General features: G+C 42.6%; 1 protein-coding gene across 4 annotated transcripts in view; it reads left to right on the top strand.

Annotated features, from left to right (window-relative positions):
• Positions 1-24,778, top strand: part of CLSTN1 (calsyntenin 1) — a 60,691-nt gene that overhangs the window by 6,986 nt on the left and 28,927 nt on the right. For 2 of the 4 annotated variants that reach the window (XM_053400884.1, XM_053400882.1), the window contains exons 2-4: positions 11,582-11,704; positions 21,616-21,645; positions 23,260-23,455. In XM_053400884.1, coding sequence (XP_053256859.1) covers positions 11,582-11,704; positions 21,616-21,645; positions 23,260-23,455 — 349 coding nt within the window. The remainder of the gene's footprint in view (positions 1-11,581; positions 11,705-21,615; positions 21,646-23,259; positions 23,456-24,778) is intronic. The other 2 variants (XM_053400883.1, XM_053400885.1) reach the window with 1 other exon arrangement.

The following is a 24,778-nucleotide window of genomic DNA, read 5'->3' as shown; positions in this document are numbered from 1 at the left end:
ACATCTACCTCAGAGCTTCCATTTTCAGAATCAGTAACACTTTCCTCCTGTCTGTTGCATTGTTGAAGAATGTTGCGAAGCTGCTGGATCTAAATTACTGGCAGGGCCCTTCGTGCTTTTAAAATGGACAACGCTTCTCACTGTTAGCTGCTTTGTGGTGATGAAAGCAGCTCTACTCAGGTTTGCTTCTTTTTGTTTCTGCTCTTTCAGTCCTCCATTTGTTAGCACAGCATGAATACGGTAGGAGAATGCTTTTGTTTGGCCTGGGAAACTTCTTTCAAACTGCACGTTAAAGGGGACAATCTGGAGGGATATATATGCACAGAAATCTGTCCCTATGAGACATACAATAAAGCCAAAGCTACCTTTTGCATAGCCCAATGCAAAAATAATGTTTTCAATTCACTTGTTTCATATGGGGGTAGGAAAAATGAAGGAGACAACACTCCTCAAGCAATCACTGCCTGATTGCCTGGCAGGGACTCTTTATTTGCTATGGGTGACTAAGCGAACAGGTCTTGGATTATTTCCATGGTTGTGTAATGAGCTTCATTTAATACCTTTGCATTAAATGATTTTTGTCTTTCAGTTACAGACATTGCAATATGAAGCATTATGGTGTGCAGAATTGTAGAGTTGGAAGGGATCTTGAGGATCCTATAGTTCAGGGTTTCCCAAACTTGGGGGGGTGTCCTCCAGCTGTTTTTGGACTACAGTTCCCATCATCCCTGACCTGCTAGCTAGGGATGATGGGTGTTGTAGTCAGAAATCAACTGGAGACTCAAGATTGGGAGGGCCTGATCTAGTCCAACCTCCTGCAGTGTAGGAACTTTTTGCCCAATGTGGCTGAGTATCCAGTGCTAGTCCTGCTCTGAGTAGTCCAATTGAAATTAGTATACAAAATTTAGATCCATTAATTTCCATGGATCTGCTCCAAATAAACACATAGCTGGATATAATCCCAAGCTTCACCGATAACATTCATACAAAAGCAGAAGAAAGAGGGATCAGAGAGTGGTGCTTGAGATAGGATGCTTACTGGGAAAGAAGAATACATATATCAAAATTACACCACAGGCTCATCTTACTTTCACTGGAAGGAAAATGCAGGCAAGAAAAGGAGGTAAAAAGAAAAATATATCTGAATAGGCTGCATGGGTGTAGCCAAGGGGGGGCAGGTGCCCCTCCAATTAAGTAAATCAATAAAAATACTTAACTGAGATTCTGCCCCCCCAGCATAAAGCTTGCACCCCGACATGAATCCTGGCTAAGCCCATGGTAGGCTGATCAAATGTTTCAAGAAAGTGTGTGTGTGTGTGTGTGTGTGTGTGTGTTTATTCATGTGTTGGGGGTGGGGGAGAATTGCATGTCCTCTTTGCACAGGAACCAATTTTATCCATACCGTTCCAATTTTAGAACTTAGGTGTTCAGCTGTGTTTTTCTTTAAACATTAAGTTTTTGAGATGTATTTTTTAGAAGTTTGTTGATGGGGTGGAAGACCAGTTTCAACCTTCAGGTGCTTTAATGGGCAGTGCAAAACTTTAAAAAGTGAGTGTCACTTTATAATTCACTTCATGCTGAAATGGCTCAGCAGTGATTTAATAGATTAGGTAGGGCACTGGAACTGTTTGCTGATTTAGCTGAATGGGCATCAGTTTCTACTTTTTAGGCTTTCTCCATCACAGACTGGGGCCAAAAGCTAGTCTGCTAGTCATGCCCAGGAAGTCATTGTGGACTATGAACAACTCATGTGGTTTCCGTTGGTGGCTGGTTTCTTAATCTTAACCGCAAACACTTTTTACCACTTGTTTGACAAGATGGAGGGTGGGGGGTGAGTACAAAAGCCACTAAGGTGAGTGCTGCATCCATTTGCCACACCCACTACTAGTATGTAGCTCTTGGAAGGTTGCCCTTGAAGGAATGTTGCCCTTGAATTTGAAAAGATTCCCCACCACTGACCCATATGGGTCTTAGAAGAGCCCTTACTTTCAGTCAGTAGACTAGCTTATATCATCTGCATAATTTTTGATTGCTCCCTAAGGCTGACAGGCGATGGAGTTTAGAACCAGTGCCCCATCTATTCCAGCCCCCTGTTCTCACAGTGGCCAACTGAGTGTACATCATTGGAAGACAACAAACAGGACCTGACTTTGTCAATGCAAAGCTTGGAAAGGCATATGGGCACCCATTGTGATGAACTAGATCAGGCAGTGCTTCTGCCTGTCCAGTAACGTTGGATGGGATGCTCAAAATAGCTGCGACAGCAGAAGAAAATGCGGAGAGGTAATAATCAGTATCTCTTCGCGGGGTGGGCGTAAGCTGGTCTCTTATCCATGCCCTTGTTCTCTGAGCCAAGTGTTAATAGTAGTAGGAGTCGCTTTTTAACCGACTTGGGCAGTGGCCTAATCCTGTGTACGTGGAGTCAGTGCTTTGATGGGTGAGTCCTTGTTCCCATAAAGCTGAGGTGTTTTTGCCCTGGCAGCTAACTGCATTAAGATGTTTTGGGGCAATTTTAAGCTGGTTGGGCAAAATTGGACTGTCCTTGCTTTCCTTGACTTGAGTTAGCTGCTTGTGCTAATCAAAATCTAAAATAAAAGGGTAGAATTGTGTTAAAGGGGAAAGCAAGGGGGCAGGATTTTACAAAATGGGGTGGATTGTGTGTGTGTACCACACCCCACTTTTCAACTTAGACTGGTTCTCAGCTGATAACTAAAATCCATAATAAAAAGTTAAAACGCTAAATAAAAATTTAAGTTATAACAGGGATACTTTGGGGTGGGGGCGGTATGTATAGCAGCCTCCCAGTCACCAAAGCAGGGGTAGCCAATGTGGAGTCTTCCAATTGTTGTAGGACTCCAACATCTATTAGCCCCAGTCGGCATGGTCAGTTAGCCGGGATGAAGGGAGTTGTAGTCCTAGGGACACCTGGAGGGTGCTGCATTGGAGGGCACCCTAGAGGATGATAAGACAGTTGGGCATAGTAGTTAGTATGCTGGGCTAGTACTGAGGTGGAGTCTCTAAGGTGGTTGGATGGCACCATGTACTCCTCCTTCCAGCAGCTCCTGCAGCCAAGCTAGTCTCAAATGTATTGCTATGCTTTCCTTTGGATCACATCAGTGAGGCGGGGGGGGGTCCTTGTTGTCTAGGCAGCCCTGACCCTCCAGACATACTAATGCACCCCCGGAGGCATACTCCATTCAAGACAGAAGGATGCCAACAATAACTAAGGAGACCCATGTTCAAATCTCCCTTCTGTAATGAATCTCACTAGATGACATTGAGTGAGTTCCACGCACATAGCCTAACTCATCTCACTGTGTTACTGGTAAGAATAAAATGGTGGCTGGGAGAAGAGCCATGTATACTTTCCCCAGAGCCCCAGACTATTCTCCCCCTCCAACAAAATAGTGTGGGTGGGGGAGACTTCTCTCTGCTGGCCAGTGGTGGGAAAAGGCCAGCTTCCTTGGGAGCAAGGAGTGCAGGTAGCTGTGGAACAGGGCTGGGTGGAAAGCTTGCCTCCTCAAGTGATGGTTTCCAGCTGCTTTTGCTTCCAAGAGAAAAAATTATCAGACCTCTAGGAGGAGCTGCATGTGGATTCGGGTGGATGGGAAGGAAGGTTGACCAGCCAGTGGTAAAGGTTCTCCACAGAAAGCAGGTACCCTGCCTTTGATCTGCTAAGCAAAGTGTTAACCCAGGAATAAGGGTCCAGGAATATTTGACCTTCTAAAGGAGGCATTGGTGAAGGAAGAATGTGATAGCTTGACAGAGCAGGATCCAATTCCCGAAGCAGGATTTGCAAGCTGCTGGAGGATTATCCCTTGCATATTGACAAAAACAACCACAAGGGAGTGAAATAACATACCTTCATTGCCAGTAAAAACCAGAGAGCCATCCAGTATTTAACCTAATCAATAAGGGTTTCACCTTTCCAAAGGAGCTGCATTAACCTTTTAAAAGAAAAAAGGGAATAGACAAAGGCTAGTGTTGTTTTCAGTGTGCTGAGAAAAAGTTGTCATTGGATCTTAATTACAGAACATATCTGCCGGGCATGAGATGGCTTTTTTTTTTTTTTTTTGCTTTTAATCTCAGGACTACTTTGCTAACAAAAGCTGCAGTATTTTAGCTGACATGTCATATTAAAGTTGTATTTATTATCCCTCCTGAAAAGAAACCTGTGCTGGCTACTGGAGCTGATTACTCTAAAATGCTTTGTATCTGAAAACATTTTGGAGGGGGGGCATCATCATCAAGGCCTCACAAAGTGTATAGAAATACTTCTTCTTCTGTAACGTGGTGGTGCCTAAGTGTCCCATATTGAAAAACCTGTACCATCTTTTGACCTCCTAGAGCTTTTTCTTCACTGGTCCATTGATGTAGCATCATGTTACATTTCTTTGCAACAAGGAAAGCTCATTGGTAGAACACCTGTTTTGCATGTAGAAGGTTCCAGGTTCCATTCCTAGCATCTCCTGGTAAGGTTGGGAAAGACTGCTTCATTGAAATCTCAGAGAGCAATTGCCAGTCAGTGTATTGAACTGGCAGGACCAAATTGTCTTACTTTGCTTCCTGTGCCTTACAGGAAAGGCCATAGTTCAGTAGCTGAGCATTTGCTTTGTTTGTAGATGACCCCCAGTTCAATCCCCATCCTCTCTGGGCATGGCAGAGAATGTCCCCTATTAGAAATTCTGGCAAGCTGCTGCCAGCCAATGTGGACAGTATGGAGTCAGGTGGACTAATGCCCTGATTCATGATAGGGTAGCTTCCTGTGGTCATTTGGACTTATTAAATTTTTGTTAAATTCTCTGCCATGGGAGGTTTTCAAGAGCTCAAGCCATTTCTGAAAATGTTCAAAAATGCTTGTATTAGTGGGGTTGAGAGTTTATGAGCAGCTTCTGTGAATCCTGGCTTTATATATAAATGCTACTTTATAGCCTTAATAGTTGCTTAATAATAATAATAATCATCTCTGCTCTTTACAGAGCACCCAGTAAAAATATAATTGTTCTTTTAAAAAATACCTGCAAACTAATATCAATATAATTTTGAGAATTATAATTATAAATTATCCAAAGGAACTGCTAACTTGGTTTCTTGTAGCTGCTAGACTTTCTATTACACAAATTTAAATAATCTGTCTCTTGAGCTGTGATATAAAACCTTACGAAGCCTCACAATTGCTGGAAAGATAACCTGTAACATTTTCATGATGAAAGGCAAAGAACCAGTAGAACAATTTTATGCAAGTTAGTGGGGCTTTTAAACTTACGTTTCAAGGAACAGTCTGCGTGACCATTACCTGCACCTAAAAAAGAACTATGGTGCACCTAAATTATGTGTAGGTTTAATATACCTATATAGAATTGTACATACCATTATTGTGTATAAGTGTCTCTCTGATGACTTGCTGTGTTTTTGTGTTGAAATTTAAGCAATCAAAACTAAATTTAGCTAGCAGTCAACTTAAAAATAAATTTAGCTAGCAATCAAATTAAAAATAAATTTAAAAGATCAGTAGGAATTATATGTTAATAACCAGTTGAAGGGCACATTTTCAGCCTGACAAATCTTCAGCAAGAGTTGAGAAATTATAATGATAAAAATTGTAGAAGGATCAAAAACCAGAAGGCATGTAAAACACAGGTTTATATCCAATCAAGTTATACTTAGGGTAGACACACTGAAATTAATGAACCTATGTGATCCATTTCCATTCTTTTCAGTGGATCTACTGAGTAGGACTGATATTGGATACGACCCCACTATTCCTTCCAAGCTTATCTAATGAGGCTGGTTCAGAAGATTCTCTGGCAGTAACATCTTTCTTAATATTTCTGTATTTCTTTCTCCATGAGTCATTTTGGTGGAACACCAGGTATTCTGTAAGACAGATCTGACACAAAATATAAGTAACTGTAAAACATTTTTTAAAAAGCAATAAAAATGGCAAGAACAGCCATTTTTAAATGACCTTGGCCTTGTATACCTGAAGGAGCATCTCTATCCTTATCGTTCAGCCCAGACACTGAAGTTCAGCTCCAAGAGTCATCTTGTGGTTCCCTCACTAAGAGAAGTGAGGGAACTAGGCAGAGGGCCTTCTTGGCAGTAGTGCCCTCCCTGTGGAATGCCCTCCCATCTAAAAGAACTACACAACTTTTAGAAGACATCTGAAGGCAACCCTGTATTGGGAAGTTTTTGATGTCTTACTATGTTTTTATATGTACTGGTAGCCACTCAGAGGCCAGCTGGGCAGGGTATAAATAATAAAATCATTACTATTATTATTGAGAACAACAAATCATGGCAACAAATGGATTAAACAACAACAACAAGGCAGTTGTCCCAAAGTTTCTACGTTTAAGGGCACTGTTTCCTGAACAGGGTCGATTGACTGGGACACTGTGTAGTGAAGCTTCAAGTTTGGCAAATGCCATGTGATCAAGAAACATCTCCCCCCCCCCCAACCAAATTTCACAAATATCTAGGCACGAGGAGCAGCCTGCAATGTAAAGTTTGTGCATTGCATCTTGAATGTTAGTTGGTCCGAAATAAGAATCTGTGTTCAGCATAACTAGAAGAGCATCATCTCCCATACAAACTAACTTTGAACCTTGACCTCTGTGGGAAAGTCATTTCTCTGGATCCCCCATCTTTGATGAATTAGATATTCTGTGAGGGCCTCTTTGATTTTGAAATGGGACGACTGATCTCTGCTGATGCTTTTAATTGTCAATTTCTCCTAGTGTTTTTGCTGTTACATGCTTGTCAGACGCACTAGCCTACTTCTTCATCAGTATGTACCTTAGCCTTTATGTGACTCTGTTAGCCAGAACAAGGAAAAATGACCATCTACCAATTCACAAAAATCTTTGTTTCCTTGGTGCTTGATGGTGATCCTTACTTATCCCAGGAGGCTTTCTAAGTAGTTGGTTTGTCAGCCTGCTGTACACAGTCCTCATTCTTTTTTAAGAGGTGGTGATTGCGTTTTAAAATAACCAGAACAAGGAAAGGGTACATTTTATCTTGCTCTTTTCTTGAAGTCATGTGTTCTCCCCTTTCAAATACTCATTTAAGAAGAAAGCCAGGCTTTTCATCAATTAGGGTTTTGAATCTACTTTCAATATTGTCAGCTCCAAATGAAAAGTCAATTTCAGGCTGCAGGCAGCTCATGTGTCAAGGACAATTCTTTTCCTCAGATGGATTAAATGTGAGCTTGGGTGTAACGCTGTCATAGCTTATCAGGGCACATGCAGCAGATTCTGGCAGGTCTCATGTAGGTAGGGCAGAATATTGTATTTCAAGCAAACCAACACAACTTATCCTTGCTTATGTGACAGGAGATTAGCAGTGACTTGGCTAAGTGGCTTGGTTGATGCCTTTTGAGAAAGAGATTGCTTTTAGCTCTATGTTCTTGTTAAATGTTTCAACAACCTTCGTATATGCCAGAGGACGCTTGGGGTGGAATAAGAACAGGGAAATTCTTAAGCATATTTCCAATTCAAATTTCTGTTGGGTTGCATCCAACCAAATCCTGCTCATAGTAAACCTATTGAAAGTAATTGGCTTAAGTTACTCATGTCCATTAATTTAAATAGTTCTGTACCGAATAGCAACCTGCTGTCCTGATTTGGTTTTTCTTTCTAGATAGCCCAGTTATCGATACTGGGTCTCTTGGAATGAAGTGTGGACATAAAAGCATTGAATTTTGGAAATTTGGTTAGTTTGTCTCATTTTTAGTGACTCAGGGCACAACTTTTTCTCCCTTGCAGGAAGAGATCTGTGTAAGGCCTAGTAGAATCCTCTTCCATTTCTGCTCATCCCTAGCTGGCCTTTGGAACCTGTATGCATTCATACAAATCCAATGGATTCAAATTCTTTAGCTGTGGTTCCTGCAATGCAGGAGGTTGGACTAATTGACGCTTGGGGTCCCTTCCAACCCTGCATTTCTGTGATTCCTATACTGTAGCAACCTGCTTATTGCAGGAATGAGGGTACCCATGCATGCATGCTTCACTTACGCAGTCTTGCTAGTTACATGAACATGATGAAATGCAAGAAAATGTGTCAACATCCCAGGCTCTGAATTGGCCACTGCACTGCATGCACTATGTGCCCATGCACAAACCAAAGGCCAGCAAGGGAGAGAAATAAGAGGACTTCATTGGGCCCTTCCCACTCAGAATGTTTGACATTCAAATCAGCTAAGGACTTCTAGTTTTAGTTTTGAGAATTTTGCAAAATTTTGTTACGGTCTGCCACAGCTGCTCTTGCAGAATCTCAGTCTGCTTAAAGGGCCTTTAAACATCCAGAAACAAGAGTTACTATTGTACTGTTAAATGGTTAGTTCCCACCCTGAACCCAGTGGGCAGATGGGATTAGAATTTAAAAACTCTGACCTCCAGATGTAAAACTACCCTCCTGATAATTCCTTGTGCAAGAAGGTATGTTCATCTGAAGTTTGAAATTTGGCACCCTTACTCTTTTAAATACAGGAATAAGTTATAATTAACCTACTCTGTGTTAATATCCAGATTGCATTTTAACAGGCTTTCTGTTGAAAACATCAAGAGATTAAATAATAATAATCCAATTCCAATAACACCAAAAAATCTGGTTCTTTTAAATACATTATCTGTCCTGAAAAGCACTTAATCATATTAACCTTTCTAAAAGATGATTTATTAATCAAATTGTAAGACCAAGATAAGAGTTTCTGCATAATAGAAAATTGTTCTAGTGTTCTCCTGTAGGTCACGTCAACTGGATAATTTGTTCTGTGGGGTGGGGGGGAACCCTGCCACCTACAAATTTATGCAATAATGACAAAAATAATATAATTCTTTACACATGAAAGACTTGACTCCTCTTAAATGCTTGGCTCCTGCTGTTCATGATGGGTGAAAGGGGAAATGGCATTTTTATTTCGCACTTTCAAGAGTGGCTGTTGCTGTGACTCATTTCATTCATCGTGTCAGACCTTGGCTTGAGCTGATTAGGGTTCAGATAAAACCCACTCTGTGGCTGGAGTTTTCAAAAGTACAATGAGGAAGCCACGGATTAGAGTTGCTTGCATGGTCTGTCCTTTCAGCTTCATCAATTAATCCCTTTCTCCATAGTACAGGGGGTTCTGTAATGATGCCTGTGACTGTTTGTTCAGACATTGTGCCAACTGTTTTTTAAATCCATGTCAAACCACAGCATCTGATTCTTCCATAACCATGGTTAAGCAGAATGTCTGAATTGAGCCTAAGTTGCAAGGGGCAGCTTGGATGCTGGACGTGATAGTGGTACAGTGCAGAGCTTGTAGACCACCTGACCTGTAGTCAGGCCTACAGTTTTGTATGGCACAACACCATAACTTTCATATAACTGGTAGGTGGGTGTGTATAGAATCCATATCTGTCACACTCCAAGAGCTCATTCAAATCCCAGAAATTTCAACTTCTCACCAAAATACTTACAAGCACCAACAGGGTTTCTGGTGCAGCACAGTCGAAACAAACCAAGGCCATACACAGGGAATCCAGAAGCAAGGCCAAGGAAAAAAGATCCAAGGTCAATATCTCAAGGTAGTCTACACAGTACAATTCAGCCCGGAGGTGTAACTAGAGTTGGGTACCAGGAGCCAGAGACTGGAAGGTTCAAGAAGGAAGCCTTATATACTTGGGCATCCTAAACCACACCCTAACCACAGCTGATGGCCCTGAACGAGTATCATGGATTACTTATGCATGAGTAACCTGCAGATTCCTGTAGATGCTTGCTGTGCTGTTGCAGGGACCTAAACCTTGTGGTGCTGTTGTGGACTGGGGTGTGGCTCCACCTCCTCATTTGATGTCATGAGGCTCTTGTTCAGGTGTTAACCCAGAGGGCCCCTCAAGGGGATCTTCAGTTACTGGAGTTACTGGTCCCTGCTTGTTTCTTAGTGGTGTCAAGTTCATCCTCTGAGGCCTTCATGCCTAGCACAATGTCATGGCTAGGCATGGCAGTATTCAACATAATGCAAATAAAACTTGTTTCAAAATTGCATTTAAATATTCTTTTTTGGTAACTATGGTGGGAGTTGAAGATGCTAAGATGTAGTAGAAGAGGCATGTATATGGCATGTTATTGGAGGTTTAAATGTACAGTAGACTTCATGTTTGGTATAGGGAGCATTGCATTGATGTTAAGCAGTGATAGGGAACTTTTGTGGACCTCCAATATTTGCTGGACTTCATTTCCCATCGGCTCCAGCCAGTGTGACCAGCTATCAAAAGAGGATGGGAGTTGTGGTCCAATCACACATGGAAAGCCACAGCTTCCACAAGGCCTGCTTTTAAGGCTGTAAGGCCACACATAGATACTTTGGAAGAAATCTCACTGAGCTTCTCCTTAGTTTTTAGTCTTCACCTGCAAGTTTAGGAGTTTTTATATGCTGCAGTTGGATTAGAAGAAATACTGAAAGCGCATCGCTGTGGAGTTTGGAGTCGGTGTGCAGGGTTGCCTCTGTAGCATTAACATTCTGTTCATGTCCAAAAACAAGCCATATTAGGGACACCTTGTGCATTACTTAACTTGATTAAATTCCTGGTTGGCTGCTGTAATCTGCATAAAAACTGAGCAATAGGGCATATCTTGTCCTGCTATCTGTGACTGACTGTCTAGGTTTATAGCAGCAATGGGGAACCAGGTCTCTCTGTCAGTTGGAGCTATTCCCCAGGCCTCATACCTCACTGGCCCTGCTTTGCATCCCGAGTGCTTTTGCCTGGCTGGAATGTGTCCTTCAGCTCCAATAATAACCTCTTTCTTGGCAGGAAAGAGGACAGAGAGCTGGGTAAATGTGTGTAGAAAATAGTCCACAAGACAAAGGTAGCATTTGCATTCATTGTTCTGGCCACTTTTGCCACTGGCCCCATCCACCACTGGCCACTAGCATATGGCCCTCAGAAGGGATTGTGGCCTTGGTTTAAATGAATGATGTAGGACAGGGCTCAGCAAACATAACATGTAACAACATTCCACTAGGTGAGCAGATATTTGAGAGGGCATGTGAAGGGTCATCTTTCCCATGGGTTTCTGGGGGGCATTCCTGCAGCTGGAGGGATGTGAGGAGGGAGACATACTGCGTCTCTTTTTCTTTTGGCCAGAATCACAGGCCTGCTTCTTCCCTTGCCAGGAATGCTCTCCATAGAGGTTCATGGTAAGAATTTTCATTTTTCTCACAAAGCTTGGGCCAGATTAGCTTTGATGCATGACTTCACACTACCAGTGTGAAAATTACTGCTGTTGACATAATCTGGTCCCCTGGTCGTTCTTGAATGCTGGAAAAAGACACTCTGTAAACTACTTCAAAATGAATCATCTTTGTTGTCAAATTGCTGCTTCATGGGGGCCTTTTGGTGAACATGGTGTCCCCAAATGGACGTATAGCATCAAAACATTACATTGTATCTAACGTAGAGCCATTGAAATAATGGAAATGGCTAATTTGGGTTGAATCTGTGTAGGTGGGACTTAACTGGGTACAATCTGTTACACTTTTAAACAAATACAATTTTTTTCTTGATATATTCTTCACCTTGCTTTTCTCTCTCTGTCTTAGTTAACAAGCACAAACCGTGGATTGAAACAACTTACCATGGCATAGTTACAGAAAACGACAACACAGTACTGTTGGACCCCCCATTGATAGCACTGGATAAGGATGCACCTCTCCGTTTTGCAGGTACGGGCATCTTGGTATTTTATTGCTAACTGTTGCGTGTCTTTTGAAAGTGTGAGAAATTTGGGCCAGAAATCACTCATGTAAGGTGGCAATGCACTCATTAGACTAAAGTCTAATGTGCTGTTATGCCAAACCAGTGATTCCAAATGATTAGACAGAGCTGGGGAGATAACCAATACAGTCTTCGACAGGGACAAGTACAAAAATCCACACCCAGGAATGAGGGAACACACAAGGTTGTATCTGACTTAAGTTGTACTCAGAGTAGACACACTGAAAGTAACAGACCCAAATTAGACTGTTATATTCATTGGGGCTACTTTGAGTAGAACTAGCATTAGATACAAACCACAGTTTGCCTGTGCAAGGTAGGACAACCTGGTTAATAAGTAGCACTTCTGAGAGGAACATCTAAACTAGATTTGAGACAGTTATGTCTATGGTCTACTGCAGAAGTGTTGGATTTAATAGATTCAGGATTGCATTAATTGAAATGAAAGATGGAAGAAATAATACGACTTCTGTTCTCTGGGTGCATGTTTCAGAATAGTTGCACTTTATTTAGACAAGATTCAACATGTAGCTAAAATTACAAGAGGCGTCTGGCATTTTGAAGACCTAACAGGTCTATTATGGCATAAGCTTTTCTCAGTGAGAGTCCACATCCTAAAACAAGTCTGATGTTGCCTCTGTTCCATGACGGCATATGCCATAATGAAACCCTTTAATCTTTAAAGGTGCCACAGGGTTCTGTGCTGCTTTGGATGCGATATCCAGTGATTTGTTAACAAGTCAGGATCTGTGCCAGTGAAGTCTGTTGCAGCTAAAGCAACAAATGTGGTTACCCTTCTGGAACTGTGCAGCTACTTCCAGTGTGCTAATGCAAGAAGAAACACAACAATCATGCAGAGAGAGAGAGAGAGAGAGAGAGAGATGACACTAATTGTGCGGAGGGGAGCGGTGCTAGAAATTAGCCAGGCGTGTTTTATGACTGGAGTGGGTCCGATTGCGACCATGTGGAGATCTCTGGATGCCAGGTTGGCAACTGACATCTCCATCTGGCTGGCCCCTCCAGCTTTTTTTAAGCAGGTAAGCAGAAGAGTGTATTTATTGCATTTATATCCCACCTGTTCCTCCAAGGAGCACAAGGCTTGCCCCCTCCTCAGTTAATCCCTACAACGACCCTGTGAGGTAGGTTAAGGGGCTGTGACTGGCCCAAGGTCACCCAGTGAGCTTCATGACTGAGTGGGGATTTGAACCCTGATCTCCTAGGTCCTAGTCTGACACTCTTAACCATTCTACCACACTGACTTTCTAGAGTACTTCCGCTGTGGAGGAACTATGTAAATTAAGTAGGTAAATATGGGGAAAGCAAAATGTCACCTAGAGAAGGATCTGAAATATTTTCCTTAAAGCTTGAATTTGTTTTATTCTGTATTGTTTGATTTGATGTTTTGATGAACCACTGAGATTTTTTTCTTACAGTATAAAGCCGTATAGAAATGAAATTAATAATAACAACCAACACCACACTGGGGGGAGGGGGGAATGATGCCAAATATACCATTGTGGTGACTGTAACCCAGATTTAAGGTGCCATTTAGCAATTAGCTTATATATCGGTGAGTTTCTAACACTGGAGAGGAGAAGAACATTCACCATAATTGTTGTGGGAACTTGAAGAGCATTTTCACAACGGATGAAGCAGCTGTTGGGAGCTCTTTTTGAAAAGAAAAGCTGGAGATGCATCATTATGTACAGGGAAGGGGGCTGTACTGTGTTGGGGTTAAGCAGCTGGACTGGATAACTACCAAATACTGCAAGACCTCATTCTTCCTAACAGACCCTCTTGGGTGTTAAGATTAGCAGAGGGGGCCCTCTTGGTAATTCCACTACCCTCAGAAATTTGGGGTGGGTGCCCAGGAGAGGGCATTCCCTGTGGCAGTTCCTAGGTTGTGGAATTCCCTCTCCACCGAGGGGCATCTAGCACCAATATATAGTTTCCATCAACTGCTGAAGACGCATCTCTTTACCCTGGACACCTGAGATATATACATTTACAAGACCCACCTTATTCCCTGGATTAGTTTGTTTTAAACTGTTTTTAATACTGAATTTAAAATTGTTGTAGCCTGCCCTGGGACCTCATGGGGAAGGGCAACTAAGAAATTGAACAGTTCCAATCTATGGACAATTTCTTCTGCTACTACTTTGTTTTGCTAGGTTGTTACCATCACCAGCAACTTGGTTTAAAGTCTACTTTAGTCAATAAAGGGATTAAAAAACACATCCCACAGGTTGCCCCTTGATTGATCAGACATAAGGAGATTATGTGCAGGAGACCATTTGGTGTCAAGTCTATTCCTTGCTATTAACGTAAGCTCTTAATTAGTGGTTTGTCTGAATAAACCTTTTGCTAAGTAAAATCTTTTACAGGACCAAGTTCTTGATTGGGAAACCAGTCTGGCAATATTCACAACCAGCCAAAATGTTAAGATAGCAAGTTCATTGCATTTATTATGTCTATATTTCATTCTGACCCGTACGAACCTGCCACACTTTGGTTTTCAAACACACACCACTCTGTTCTATTGAGAACATGGGCTTTATTGTAGAGATTAAAGGGGTGGGGGTGGGATTGTTTTGATTAGTTTGTTCAGCTTCAGGAACAGTTTGCAGTCCAGTTTTCCTTATTGTTTCAACGTTTGCTATGCTTCTTGCTTCAGAAGGAGAGCTAAGGGTTGGGCATAGCTGCCCTGTCCAAGACCCTTTTATCTGTAGTTACAAATAACTGAATCTGAGACTTAGGCAGGCAAATCATGTCCTTATTATAGCTTAGCAGTAGAGCACCTGAATCAGTATAAGGCAGTTTCCTTTGCTCCTAGGACATGAGAATGTAAGACAAGCCTGCTGGACCAGGCTAGTGGACCATCTAGTCCATCATCCTGTACTTATAGTGGCCAACGAGATGCCTGTGGGAAGCCTGCAAGCTGAATATGCATGCAGTAGCAGCACTCTATCCACATGCGATTCCTATCTTCTGGTATTCTGGGGCATGATTCTCCAGTATAATGCACTGAACTACTGAGTGCATAAGGGGTACAGTGATCTCTCAAGTAAACTTGGATGTTGTTGGACTCCAACTCCCATCAGCCCCAGCCAGCATGGCCCAGTGATCAGGGATGATGGGAGTTGTAGTCAAGGAGCATCTCAAAGCCCACATGTTCCTCTACCCTTATCCTACAGTTAAAAAAAAAATGCTCCCATAGGTGTGGTGAACATAAGAGCCCTGTGGCTCTGGGTCAGACCAAAGTCCCATCTAGTCCAGTGTCCTGTTCTCACAGTGGCCATGCATAAGAAGCCCAAAAGCAGGACTTGACCACAACAGCACTCTCCTCACTTGCGACTCAGCAACCGTACTGAGATAAGCCGTTCTCTTCTGTCTCAAAACTGAGAGAGAGATAAAAATTCTGGAGTTAAACAGAAGCTTTAATATAGTGTGTGCGCATAGCTTGCTTACTTCCAAGAAGAAGTACCGTATTTTTTGCACCATAACACTCACTTTTTTCCTCCTAGAAAGTAAGGGGAAATGTCTGTGCGTGTTATGGAGGGAATGCCTACGGGTGGCATGCCTACGGATTTTCCTCCTCTAAAAACTACATGCGTGTTATGGTCGGGTGCGTGTTATAGAGCGAAAAATACGGTAAATACTTTGGGTTGTGTCCCATTTAAATGAATGGACCTAAAGTTCATCATGTCCATTAAATTCATTGGATCTGCTCTTGAGTAGGACTAGCACTGGCTATAACCTTTTCCCCCAGTTAATTCTCCACACTGTCCTATATTAATAGTGGTGTGTTAAAAGTAGGAATTTGCCATTGTGCATGATTTAAGTCTCCATTTTAAGGGAAGTGCTTGCATACAGGATCTAAAAGTCCGCATGCAGCATGTCTAAGCATTGTGGATTCGTCTTTTAAAAAATAACCCACAAAATTTAAGCCCTCTGTCAGTATTCCTTCCTCTCTCCCCACTTGCAGTTTATAGGAAGCTCATGTTCCGGTGAGTGATTGCTGATGTCTGCGTCTCTCCTGGCTGTGCTGCCAGCCCTTGTTTGTTTAGAGCAGTGAGCAGTGCTGCCATCCGGGCTGCAGCTGGCTAAATGTGTAGTATGGGAGTTTAATTGATAGGCAAAGAGGGGAAGCAAACAGCCCTGCTTGAGTCAGAGAGGGGCGTTGGCCTTGTCAGTTCCAATTAATAGATAGGAATGGATAATTTCCTGTAACTAGGTTTGCTGGCTAATTTGTAAATTGGTAATATTGGGCTTAGGGCAGGGCAGGAAGAGCTTTTGACATCACTCAAGCAGGAATGTTAGGAGGAATCTGCCTTGGTATAAAGGTTTGGTATACGTGTTTCTTATATATTGTGGCATTTTATGTATTGTAATTTTGCTGTTATTTTCATTGATTATAATTTAATAAATGATACATTGCAATTGTTGAGAGTGAATTTCTGTTTAATACTATTTGCTGATATTTTGAGAGTTAATTTTAAAGTACAGTATACAGTAGTTATATTCTAATGGATTATTGAATATTACTTGGTATAAGTCATTTATTTTAAGTCATATATTTTATTATGGCTTATTTCTACTGAATTGCAGTGCTATAAGATATGTGATCTTTGTTGTATGTTTTGTTATTTCTTCAGCTGGTAAACCGCCTTGTAAACCTAGAAAGGTGGTACAGTATACAAATTAAAAGTGAAATGAAAATTAAATGAAACAAAAACTTGAATTATCAGGCCTGTGGCTTCAAATTGGGTTTTCTTTCCAGCTGTCATTTGTTTTCAGTGAATTTCCATCTGTGTACGGATGAGGTTGGAGTGCAGATGGAACAGACTAGTTTTATGGACAGTTATTTGTGTCCAGCCCAGAACCTTGGAACTGTCACGTTTAGGATAGATAGGTGTGGGGATGTCCTCTGCCACTACTAAACAGTGGGGGGTGGTCCATTAAGGTGAATATGGCACTGCCCTCAGCCAGCCCCTGCCTGTCTTCTTGCTTACAATCAGCCTAGGGATTGGTCCTGCCTGTCAGCTTCCTCTACCTTAGCCTCAGTGTTGCCCTTTGGTAGAATTCAGCAGGGAGGAGGATGGGGGGAAATCGAGAATTATTTGCCGTTGCCTGGCTGCTTTCTGGCCTACCAGTCCTGTGAGTGCCACTATTGAGCAGACAAATAATGGTCAGCAAGCTTCCTTAAAGGGCATCTTCTCCATCTCTGAAGGTAGAAAGAACTATAGTGTAGAATGCCGCTACCATAGGAGGGTATCACTTAACTCTAAGAAGGGGAAGGAGGACCATAACTCTGTGGTACATCACCCTGCTTTGCAATAGATGGTTCCAGGTCCAGCCTCCACAGCATCTCCAATTCATTGGATCAGGTCAATTAGAGTGGATAATACGGGACCAGATTGGCCAGTAGTCTTATCTGGTATTAAGTACCTTTGTTTGAGTGGGAAGGGACTACAGAGGTGCAAAACTATAGCACTCTGTGGAAGACCTTTGCTTGAGGTCACATCACTTCCAATTATGTGTACCTGCGAGGAATATGCAGTTCATCAAAAGTGTAGCTGTTTCTAATGGAGGGCACTGTCCTTTGGTTGGAGAACCCAGAATCTGCTCCAATCTTGACCTTCCAATTTTCTTGATTGTAGGTAAACCCAATGCTGACTGCTGTATTTCAGCATTGTTTTAAGAAGCTGTATTTTCTGGTTCCCTGGTTGTTGTTTTTAAACAGTGTCTTGACTGTGCAACTCTGGCAGAAACATTATACCCATTAATTGTGCCCTGGAAATCTGGAGCACATATTGAAACTTTGACCTCTTGTCTGTTCAATTATTAGAATATGCAGAACAGTCCCCAAAGCACGCCTTTTGGCCAGATTATGGGTGTTGTTTTTTAAGACTCCCTAATGTGCTCAGAAATGTTTGTTTGGGTGAAATTCCTGGCCTTTCTGTAGAACAGCGAGTGGCCGAATGAGTGCCATACTTCAAAGCCCAATTAGTGACATGCTTGGAATTTGTCTGGCTAAATGCTTGTTTCTGTCCTCCCTCTCCCCAGGGTCGATGTAGAACAGGGTAACTGAGTTGAATTCAAAGAAATATTTCTATTTCAAATACTCCAGGCCGTAAATTTCAAATATTTGCCTGTTAATTTTGCTTTGCTCATGTGCTTCACATGAAAGTGAAGATTGGCCAGTGTGGAAAAAGAAAAAAAAAGAGTTTCTCAGTGCATCTTGAGCACCGCAGTCAATGTTTGGAGAATCAAGGAGTGTTCCTGGATAGATTAGTTCTGACAGAGGGATGCCAAGAAGGGTGATGCTCGAATCGCCTCATGGCAAAGGTTGGCATTGACTGGCATTGACAAAGGAGTTTAAGAGACCAATTAAAGTGGCCAAGAGCTGTGCAGTCTTTTTATTTTCAAAAGCCAGCCCAGGCAACTGTGTCACATTAACACACTTCTTTCTTGTCTGTCTCTCCCCCCTCCTCCTCCCCACCCCGCTTCGCTGTTGGGCTTCTTGCCATCATGCCGTCCTGCAGCCATAGACTAGGCTCTTAATGTTTTCATGGGAATGTTTGCTTCAAGAAAGCATAGTGTTTTTGAAGCAAAAGCAACAGAGTGTATTGTGGCACCTTTTTAAAGGCGTAACAAAATTTTATTATTACATAATCTTTTCATTGGACTAGTACAGGAGAAAATCATTAAGGTGGGAATTGAGCGGCAAGGAGATGTAAAAATTGCAAACAGCAATCAATAAGAACTTTAAATGTAAGTTAAATAGTGAAATCCATTACAGTAGCAGATTGGTAATAATACGATCCTCTCACCAGTGCTGAGTAAATTAACATCTTTAGTGGAACAGGAAACTATTCACAAGCAGTTATTGATAAAGAAGAATACAATATGAAATAGCTGAACTGCAGTTCATCAAGAAGTTCTGTGCCATCCCCTGTGAGTTAAATTGAGATAACTGCTTGAGTTAATCAGCTTACCAATGCCAAATATCTGTGCTGTCTAGTACTGTTTCTCATTGATGGTGATAATGCAGTCATCTCTGCAATGCTCAATAAAATGTCACCAGTCTGCCATTTCATGACTAGTCGTGAAAGTTTATGCCATAACACAGCTTGTCCTTAAGATAGCAAAAGACAGTTGATTTTTGCTGCAAGAAGCTAAGACAGCTACCATTCCCTCTGGAAATTGTTCTTGAAACTCATTCATGTGCCAGAACTATTGGTACTCTAGCATTTCATGAGCTTTTTGTATTCAGCCCTCTGGTTGGAGAACTTGTCTGAAGTCTACTTGCAGGGGTGCAACAATAGGTTTTGTACCCTCAGTGACCCATTGACTTCCCAAATATACTGTCTTGAGTTCCTTTCCCAGGAGGGCAATATTTGCTGTGCCTGGCCGATGAGGGCAGAATAATTGAGTAGGTCTTAATTGAAAATCAAGACTTTTTTTAAAAAAAAAAGTCATGTGTTTCGGCATTGATTTGGGTCCAGTTAATTTTAATAGGACATTCCTATTTCATGCATTTCTTTTGAGTGTCATTTTTATTGGAAGAGGTAGTTGTAGTGCCTCATGCAAGCATCCATTTAGAAGTAGCATGTGTCACCTTTCAAGGCTTTTCCACATTTAACAGAGACAGCATATAATAGCTGTTACAAGATGGCATAATGGCTGCCAACCTGGATGGCTTTAAGATAGACTCATGGGACATCAGTGGTTGCTAGTCACAGTGATATGGTCTACCTCCACTGTCAGAGGCAGTGTGCCTCTAAATACTAGTTGCTGAGATTCACAAGTGAGGAAAGCTGCTCTTGTGCTCAGGTCCTGCTTGCAGGCTTCCAATTGGGGCATCTGTTGGTACCCACACAACCTTTAGATAACAGGCATGTATAACTTCTTAAATGAGTGAACATTTTTTAAAGTGAAGTGCATTGCTACTTCTGCTGCACAGACTCACTTGCATTTGGAAAGCAGAAGGCTTAATGGGCTGGTGGAGCTGCGACAAGTGCATGGGTACTGCTCATCTTTCCACAACCCTTTCTGGCAGCAGTAGTTGCACAGCCCGGTGGCCAGCTGAGCTAGAGATGCAGGCAGCCATGGTTCAACATTCAGCAAATGCTTTGGCACCCTGCTGAGCTTTCTCTGCAGCCGTGTCTTCCTAATGCTTGTTGGGCAAGACCTGACACATTTGTTCCCCATGGTGTGGTTTGCCGTCCTGTAGCATAACAGACAGCAAGAGATGACTGCATAGTGTGTCTGACTAGATACACCAGGAGTGGGGAAGGTACATAACTCACAAGGGTAGAGCATCTGCTTTGCATGCAAAAGACCCAGGTTCAATTCTTTGGCTGGGAGAGACCCCTTCTTGAAATCCTGGAAAGATGCTGCCTGTCTGCTGACAACAAAGAGCCACAATAGACAAACAAACTCAATATAATAATAATAATTTATTATTTATACCCCGCCCATCTGGCTGGCCTTCCCCAGCCACTCTGGGCCGCATCCAACCAAATATTAAAATACAGTAATACATCAAACATTAAAAGCTTCCCTAAACAGGGCTGCCTTCAGATGTCTTCTAAAAGTTTGGCACCCTATTTTTCGCCCTATAGGACGCACTTTTCCCCCTCCCAAAATGAAGGGGAAATGTGTGTGCGTCCTATGGGGAGAATGCAGGCTTCAGGAAGCTATCCGCAAGCCTTGGGAGCCTGCAGGAGTTCCTGCCGGGCTCCCTAGGCTTGCAGAGAGCTGACTGCATCACTGCGGATAGCAGCCTGTTGTGGGGGCTGGGGTCGGGGGAAGCTCGGGCTTCCCCCGCCCCAGCCTCGCGCCTGGGGAAAAAAATTATTTATCACCCCCCCCAAACTAGGTGCGCCCTATGGGCCGGTGCGCCCTATGGGTGAAAAATACGGTAGTTGTTGTTCTCTTTGACATCTGGTGGGAGGGCGTTCCACAGGGCGGGCGCCACTACTGAGAAGGCCCTCTGCCTGGTTCCCTGTAATTTGGTTTCTTGCAGTGAGGGAACCACCAGAAGGCCCTCGGCACTGGACCTCAGTGTCCGGGTAGAACGATGGGGGTGGCAGCTTCCTTTGTTTCTATGAGGTTATGTTTCTAATCTCCAGCCTGTGGGCCAACTTTTACCTACCTGGAAAATCACACCTATTTCCTCTGCCCTTCAAGCCTCATTCCCTACCTACACACCTCCAGTTTTTCTTTCTTAGTCTGCTGGTGTTGTATGGCCTGCCTTTGTACCTTCCCTGTGTCTCAGAACTGCTTTCAGGGTCCTCCATCTGCCCCCTTGTGGGATCCCCCCCCCCCGTGGGATTCTTAATCCCAGGCAAACTGAGAGCTTCAGCTTCCCTCACAGAAGTCTAACTGCAGAATGTTTAGCACTTGGGCTGCTTCACATCCTGCACTGCCACATCATGTCAACCAGTCAAGTGTTGAAGGGTTCACTGCTACAAGTGAATATGATATTGATACAATAGGCAATGTATTGGGGTGGCTGTGGGACTTGATCCTAGGTAAGTTGGCATAGGATGGCAACCTAGATCTCTTTTAAATATATAGTTCAGAACAAGTATGTAAACTGCAAAGTACTGGAAGAAGGAAATGAGTGATGTTGAAAACGTGTTAACGTGAAATGGCATCTTTGGTGTCTCTGAACTTGAATGAAAGGAGTAAGTTGAAGATCTGGTTATGACCATTTGATTCTGATTTTTTAAAAAAGAGAAATGTCCGAAGGTTTTCTGTGTAAATGTCTACATCTTTGACCTTTTCCTTATTTGCTCCCTTTTCGGTCTTTCCTGTATTACTGACTTGGGTTTATCTTTTCTCCCTTTAGAGAGTTTTGAGGTGACAGTCACCAAAGAAGGTGATAAAGGGTTCTTTCTATCCCCCTTTTATGAATATTAACCCACTAACTTTGGTTATGAAATGGGGAATCAGCACTTAAACAGAAGATCCTGTCATGCTCTTTGACCCCATTTTATTATCCCAGTTTTTTCCTCGCTGACCCCACCACCCTCAAAATATATTGATAGAAAAATGTTATGTAACCAACCCTTGGCTAGAAATATCGGTAAATCAGACATCCATTTGAACTGTGCAGTTTAATACCTAGGCTGTGTATAGTTCTGGTAAATGTGTTTTCTGAGTGTTTTCTCTAATAGTTTCCTTTTCTGGGGGTGTTCTAGTCATATACTGAAACAAAACTTTTGCCAACTGAAGCAACGAATTATATACTGCATACCAGCAATTCATGGTATAGATTGTTGGTCACTTTGTATACAACTAAGCTGGATACAACTAAGCTGGACTTAGTTGTAGCCCATGCAGGTATAATATTCGTAATCTTGGAGATGGAGATACCCACAAACATGTTTATTCTTTCAGCCTCCCTTGCCTTCCAGCTTTCCTTCCCTTTTCAGAGCTAACCATGGTGCTTGGTTACATCTGTACTGAAGCAACAATGGTTAGTTTCAAAGTGGTATAGCCACTGTAGGCTTGCACACTCTAGTTTGAAACTTAACTGTGCTTGTAGTATTAGTGGAGATGTAACTCTGTGCTATGGTTAGCTCTGAAAAGGAGAGGGAGACGGCAATTATGTGCAAGAAGGAAGCCGAGGGGAAAGAGTGTGTGAGCAGGTGGGGCATCCTGAATCTCACAACCATAGACACAACAGTAGAAATAGTTTGTCCTTGCACTTGGCCTATATCACTCTCTTCTATTTATGTTACGGTTTAGGGCTGAACCACAAAGTAAGAGTATAGAGGACAGTTCTAAGTAGGTTGAAATGGATGCCTGAAAAAGTTGGTATTTCTACCTTTTCTCATTCAGTAGTTCATTCTGATTCCCTGACTTTTTTTTTTTAAACGCCAGGTACATTGCACAGGAAGACTTTGTCCTTTTGATCAATTGACAGAATTTATGTTAATTGTGGTGCTGAATCTTCTATATACCTTGAAGCTTTTCTTTCCATCTTTTCCCCCTATTCCCTCTCCCGACTTTGTAACGGCGCATTATAACCTCCTGCTCTGGTCAAAATCCAGCAAAGCTGCCCAGCTATTTCCCAGTAGCTTGGCATAGAAGATATCCCCCCTCCCCACCCCGTGGCCTTGGCTGTTCGCTCCCCTAAGATCTCTTACTCTTTTGCCCTAGAGTGCATCTCAAGTACTCCTGTGAAATGCCTGTCTACATCTCTCTTCTCTCTCTTTTTGTATTCCTGCATGAATGGATGCAAAGTAAAAAAACCAGTTGCTTGGAAAGCAAAATGTATGCCTTTTTATTTTTATTTTAAAAACAAAGTTCCCGGAACTCACCCATCTTTAAAAGCACAGTTGCCTCTTTGCTTTGTCCACAGACCCTCACAAACCCCTGGCTGCACACACATACAATTGCATTTAATAAGCAAAACAAAAAAAACCACCCCGCTGTTTCATGCTTTGTTACCTGGAAATGCTAACTGGAGTTACTTTGAATCTCATAGGTGAGATTTGTGGGTTTAAAATCCATGGCCAAAATGTCCCTTTTGAAGCGGTGGTGGTGGATAAATCCACCGGGGAGGGGATGATCCGATCCAAAGAGAAACTGGACTGTGAGCTGCAGAAGGACTACACGTTCACCATCCAGGCCTATGATTGTGGGAAGGGCCCAGACGGAGCAAATATGAAGAAATCCCACAAGTAAGTACAGCGTGGGAGAGAGGGAGGTGGGAGGCTCTGATTTAGGCATCTTTTTCCCTCCTGACAGGATGCGGTTTCTTCTTCTTTGTAGTCTGCCCTTGAATGAATGAATTAAAACCGGCTGGTGACAGTGATAGATGCTCAGTGGGTGGTCTTGGTACCAGAAGTGTTCCCAGCTGCACCCGGACCCTAAATTGCATTGATCTGCCCATACATTACCTGCTTGATTAAAATCATTCTGCCACATTCATAAGCTGCCTGTTTGCCAGTGCATTCAAGGCCGTTTGCAGTCGTAAACAATGATTTGGGTTTTAATAATAAACATGGGGTAGGAGGGAAAGAGGTAAATAAAGGTATGTTCAGTGGTAGAGTATCTGCTTTGCATGCAGAAGGTCCCGCCCCAGCATCTCCTGATAGGGCTTAGGTAGAGACACTCTGTCTGAAACCCTAGAGAACTGCTGCCAGTCAGTATGGACTATACCAGGCTTCCTCAACCTCAGCCCTCCAGATGTTTTGAGACTACAATTCCCATCATCCCTGACCACTGGTCCTGCTAGCTGGGCATCATGGGAGTCGTAGGCCAAAAGCATCTGGAGATTGAGGAAGCCTGGATTATACTATACCCTCCAACATTCCTCGAATGAAAATAGGGACAGTTTATTCTGCATTGTTATCACTGCTTGAGCATTGACAAAAGTTATTAGAGATTTTCTTTTCCCCTCAGGCTTCCCTAAATGCAATGCATAAATTCAAAGATTTCTGTGCTTAAAATACAGCAGTTCCGTGTGTTTCCTCTAATAGATGAAACCAGTTGTTCCATCAAGCTCAGTATTGTCTACACTGACTGGCAGAGGCTCTTACAGGTTTCAGGCAAGGGAGTCTTTTCCAGCACTATCTGGAAATTCCAGGGATTGATCCTTCCTTGGGACCTTCTGTATGCAAAGTGGGATCTCTATCACTAGGCTATGGCCCTTTCCCAAATGCCTTCCCAAAAACTGGTACTCTGTCATACCTCTGGTTGCGCGTTTTTGGGTTATGGACACACCAAAACCCGGAAGTACCGGAACAGGTTACTTCTGGGTTTTGGCGCATGTGCAGAAGCGCCGAATTGCATCACGTGCGTGCGCAGACGTGGCGCTGTGGGTTGTGACCGTGCCTCCCGCACGGATCACGTTCGCAACCTGAGGTTCCACTGTATTGCATCACTTTGCATTCTTTTTTAAAAATAGAACTTTTATTGAGTTTCAGGACAAACACAGAAAATATACAGAATAAAAACCGTACTGTATTCAGAACTCAAAAACATTGGTTCCCCTTCCCACC

Source organism: Podarcis raffonei, chromosome 8 (assembly GCF_027172205.1).
Source record: "Podarcis raffonei isolate rPodRaf1 chromosome 8, rPodRaf1.pri, whole genome shotgun sequence".
Taxonomy (NCBI): Eukaryota; Metazoa; Chordata; class Lepidosauria; order Squamata; family Lacertidae; genus Podarcis; species Podarcis raffonei.
The sequence above is the reverse complement of the archived record's forward strand: the minus strand, read 5'-3'. Positions and strand labels throughout refer to the sequence as shown.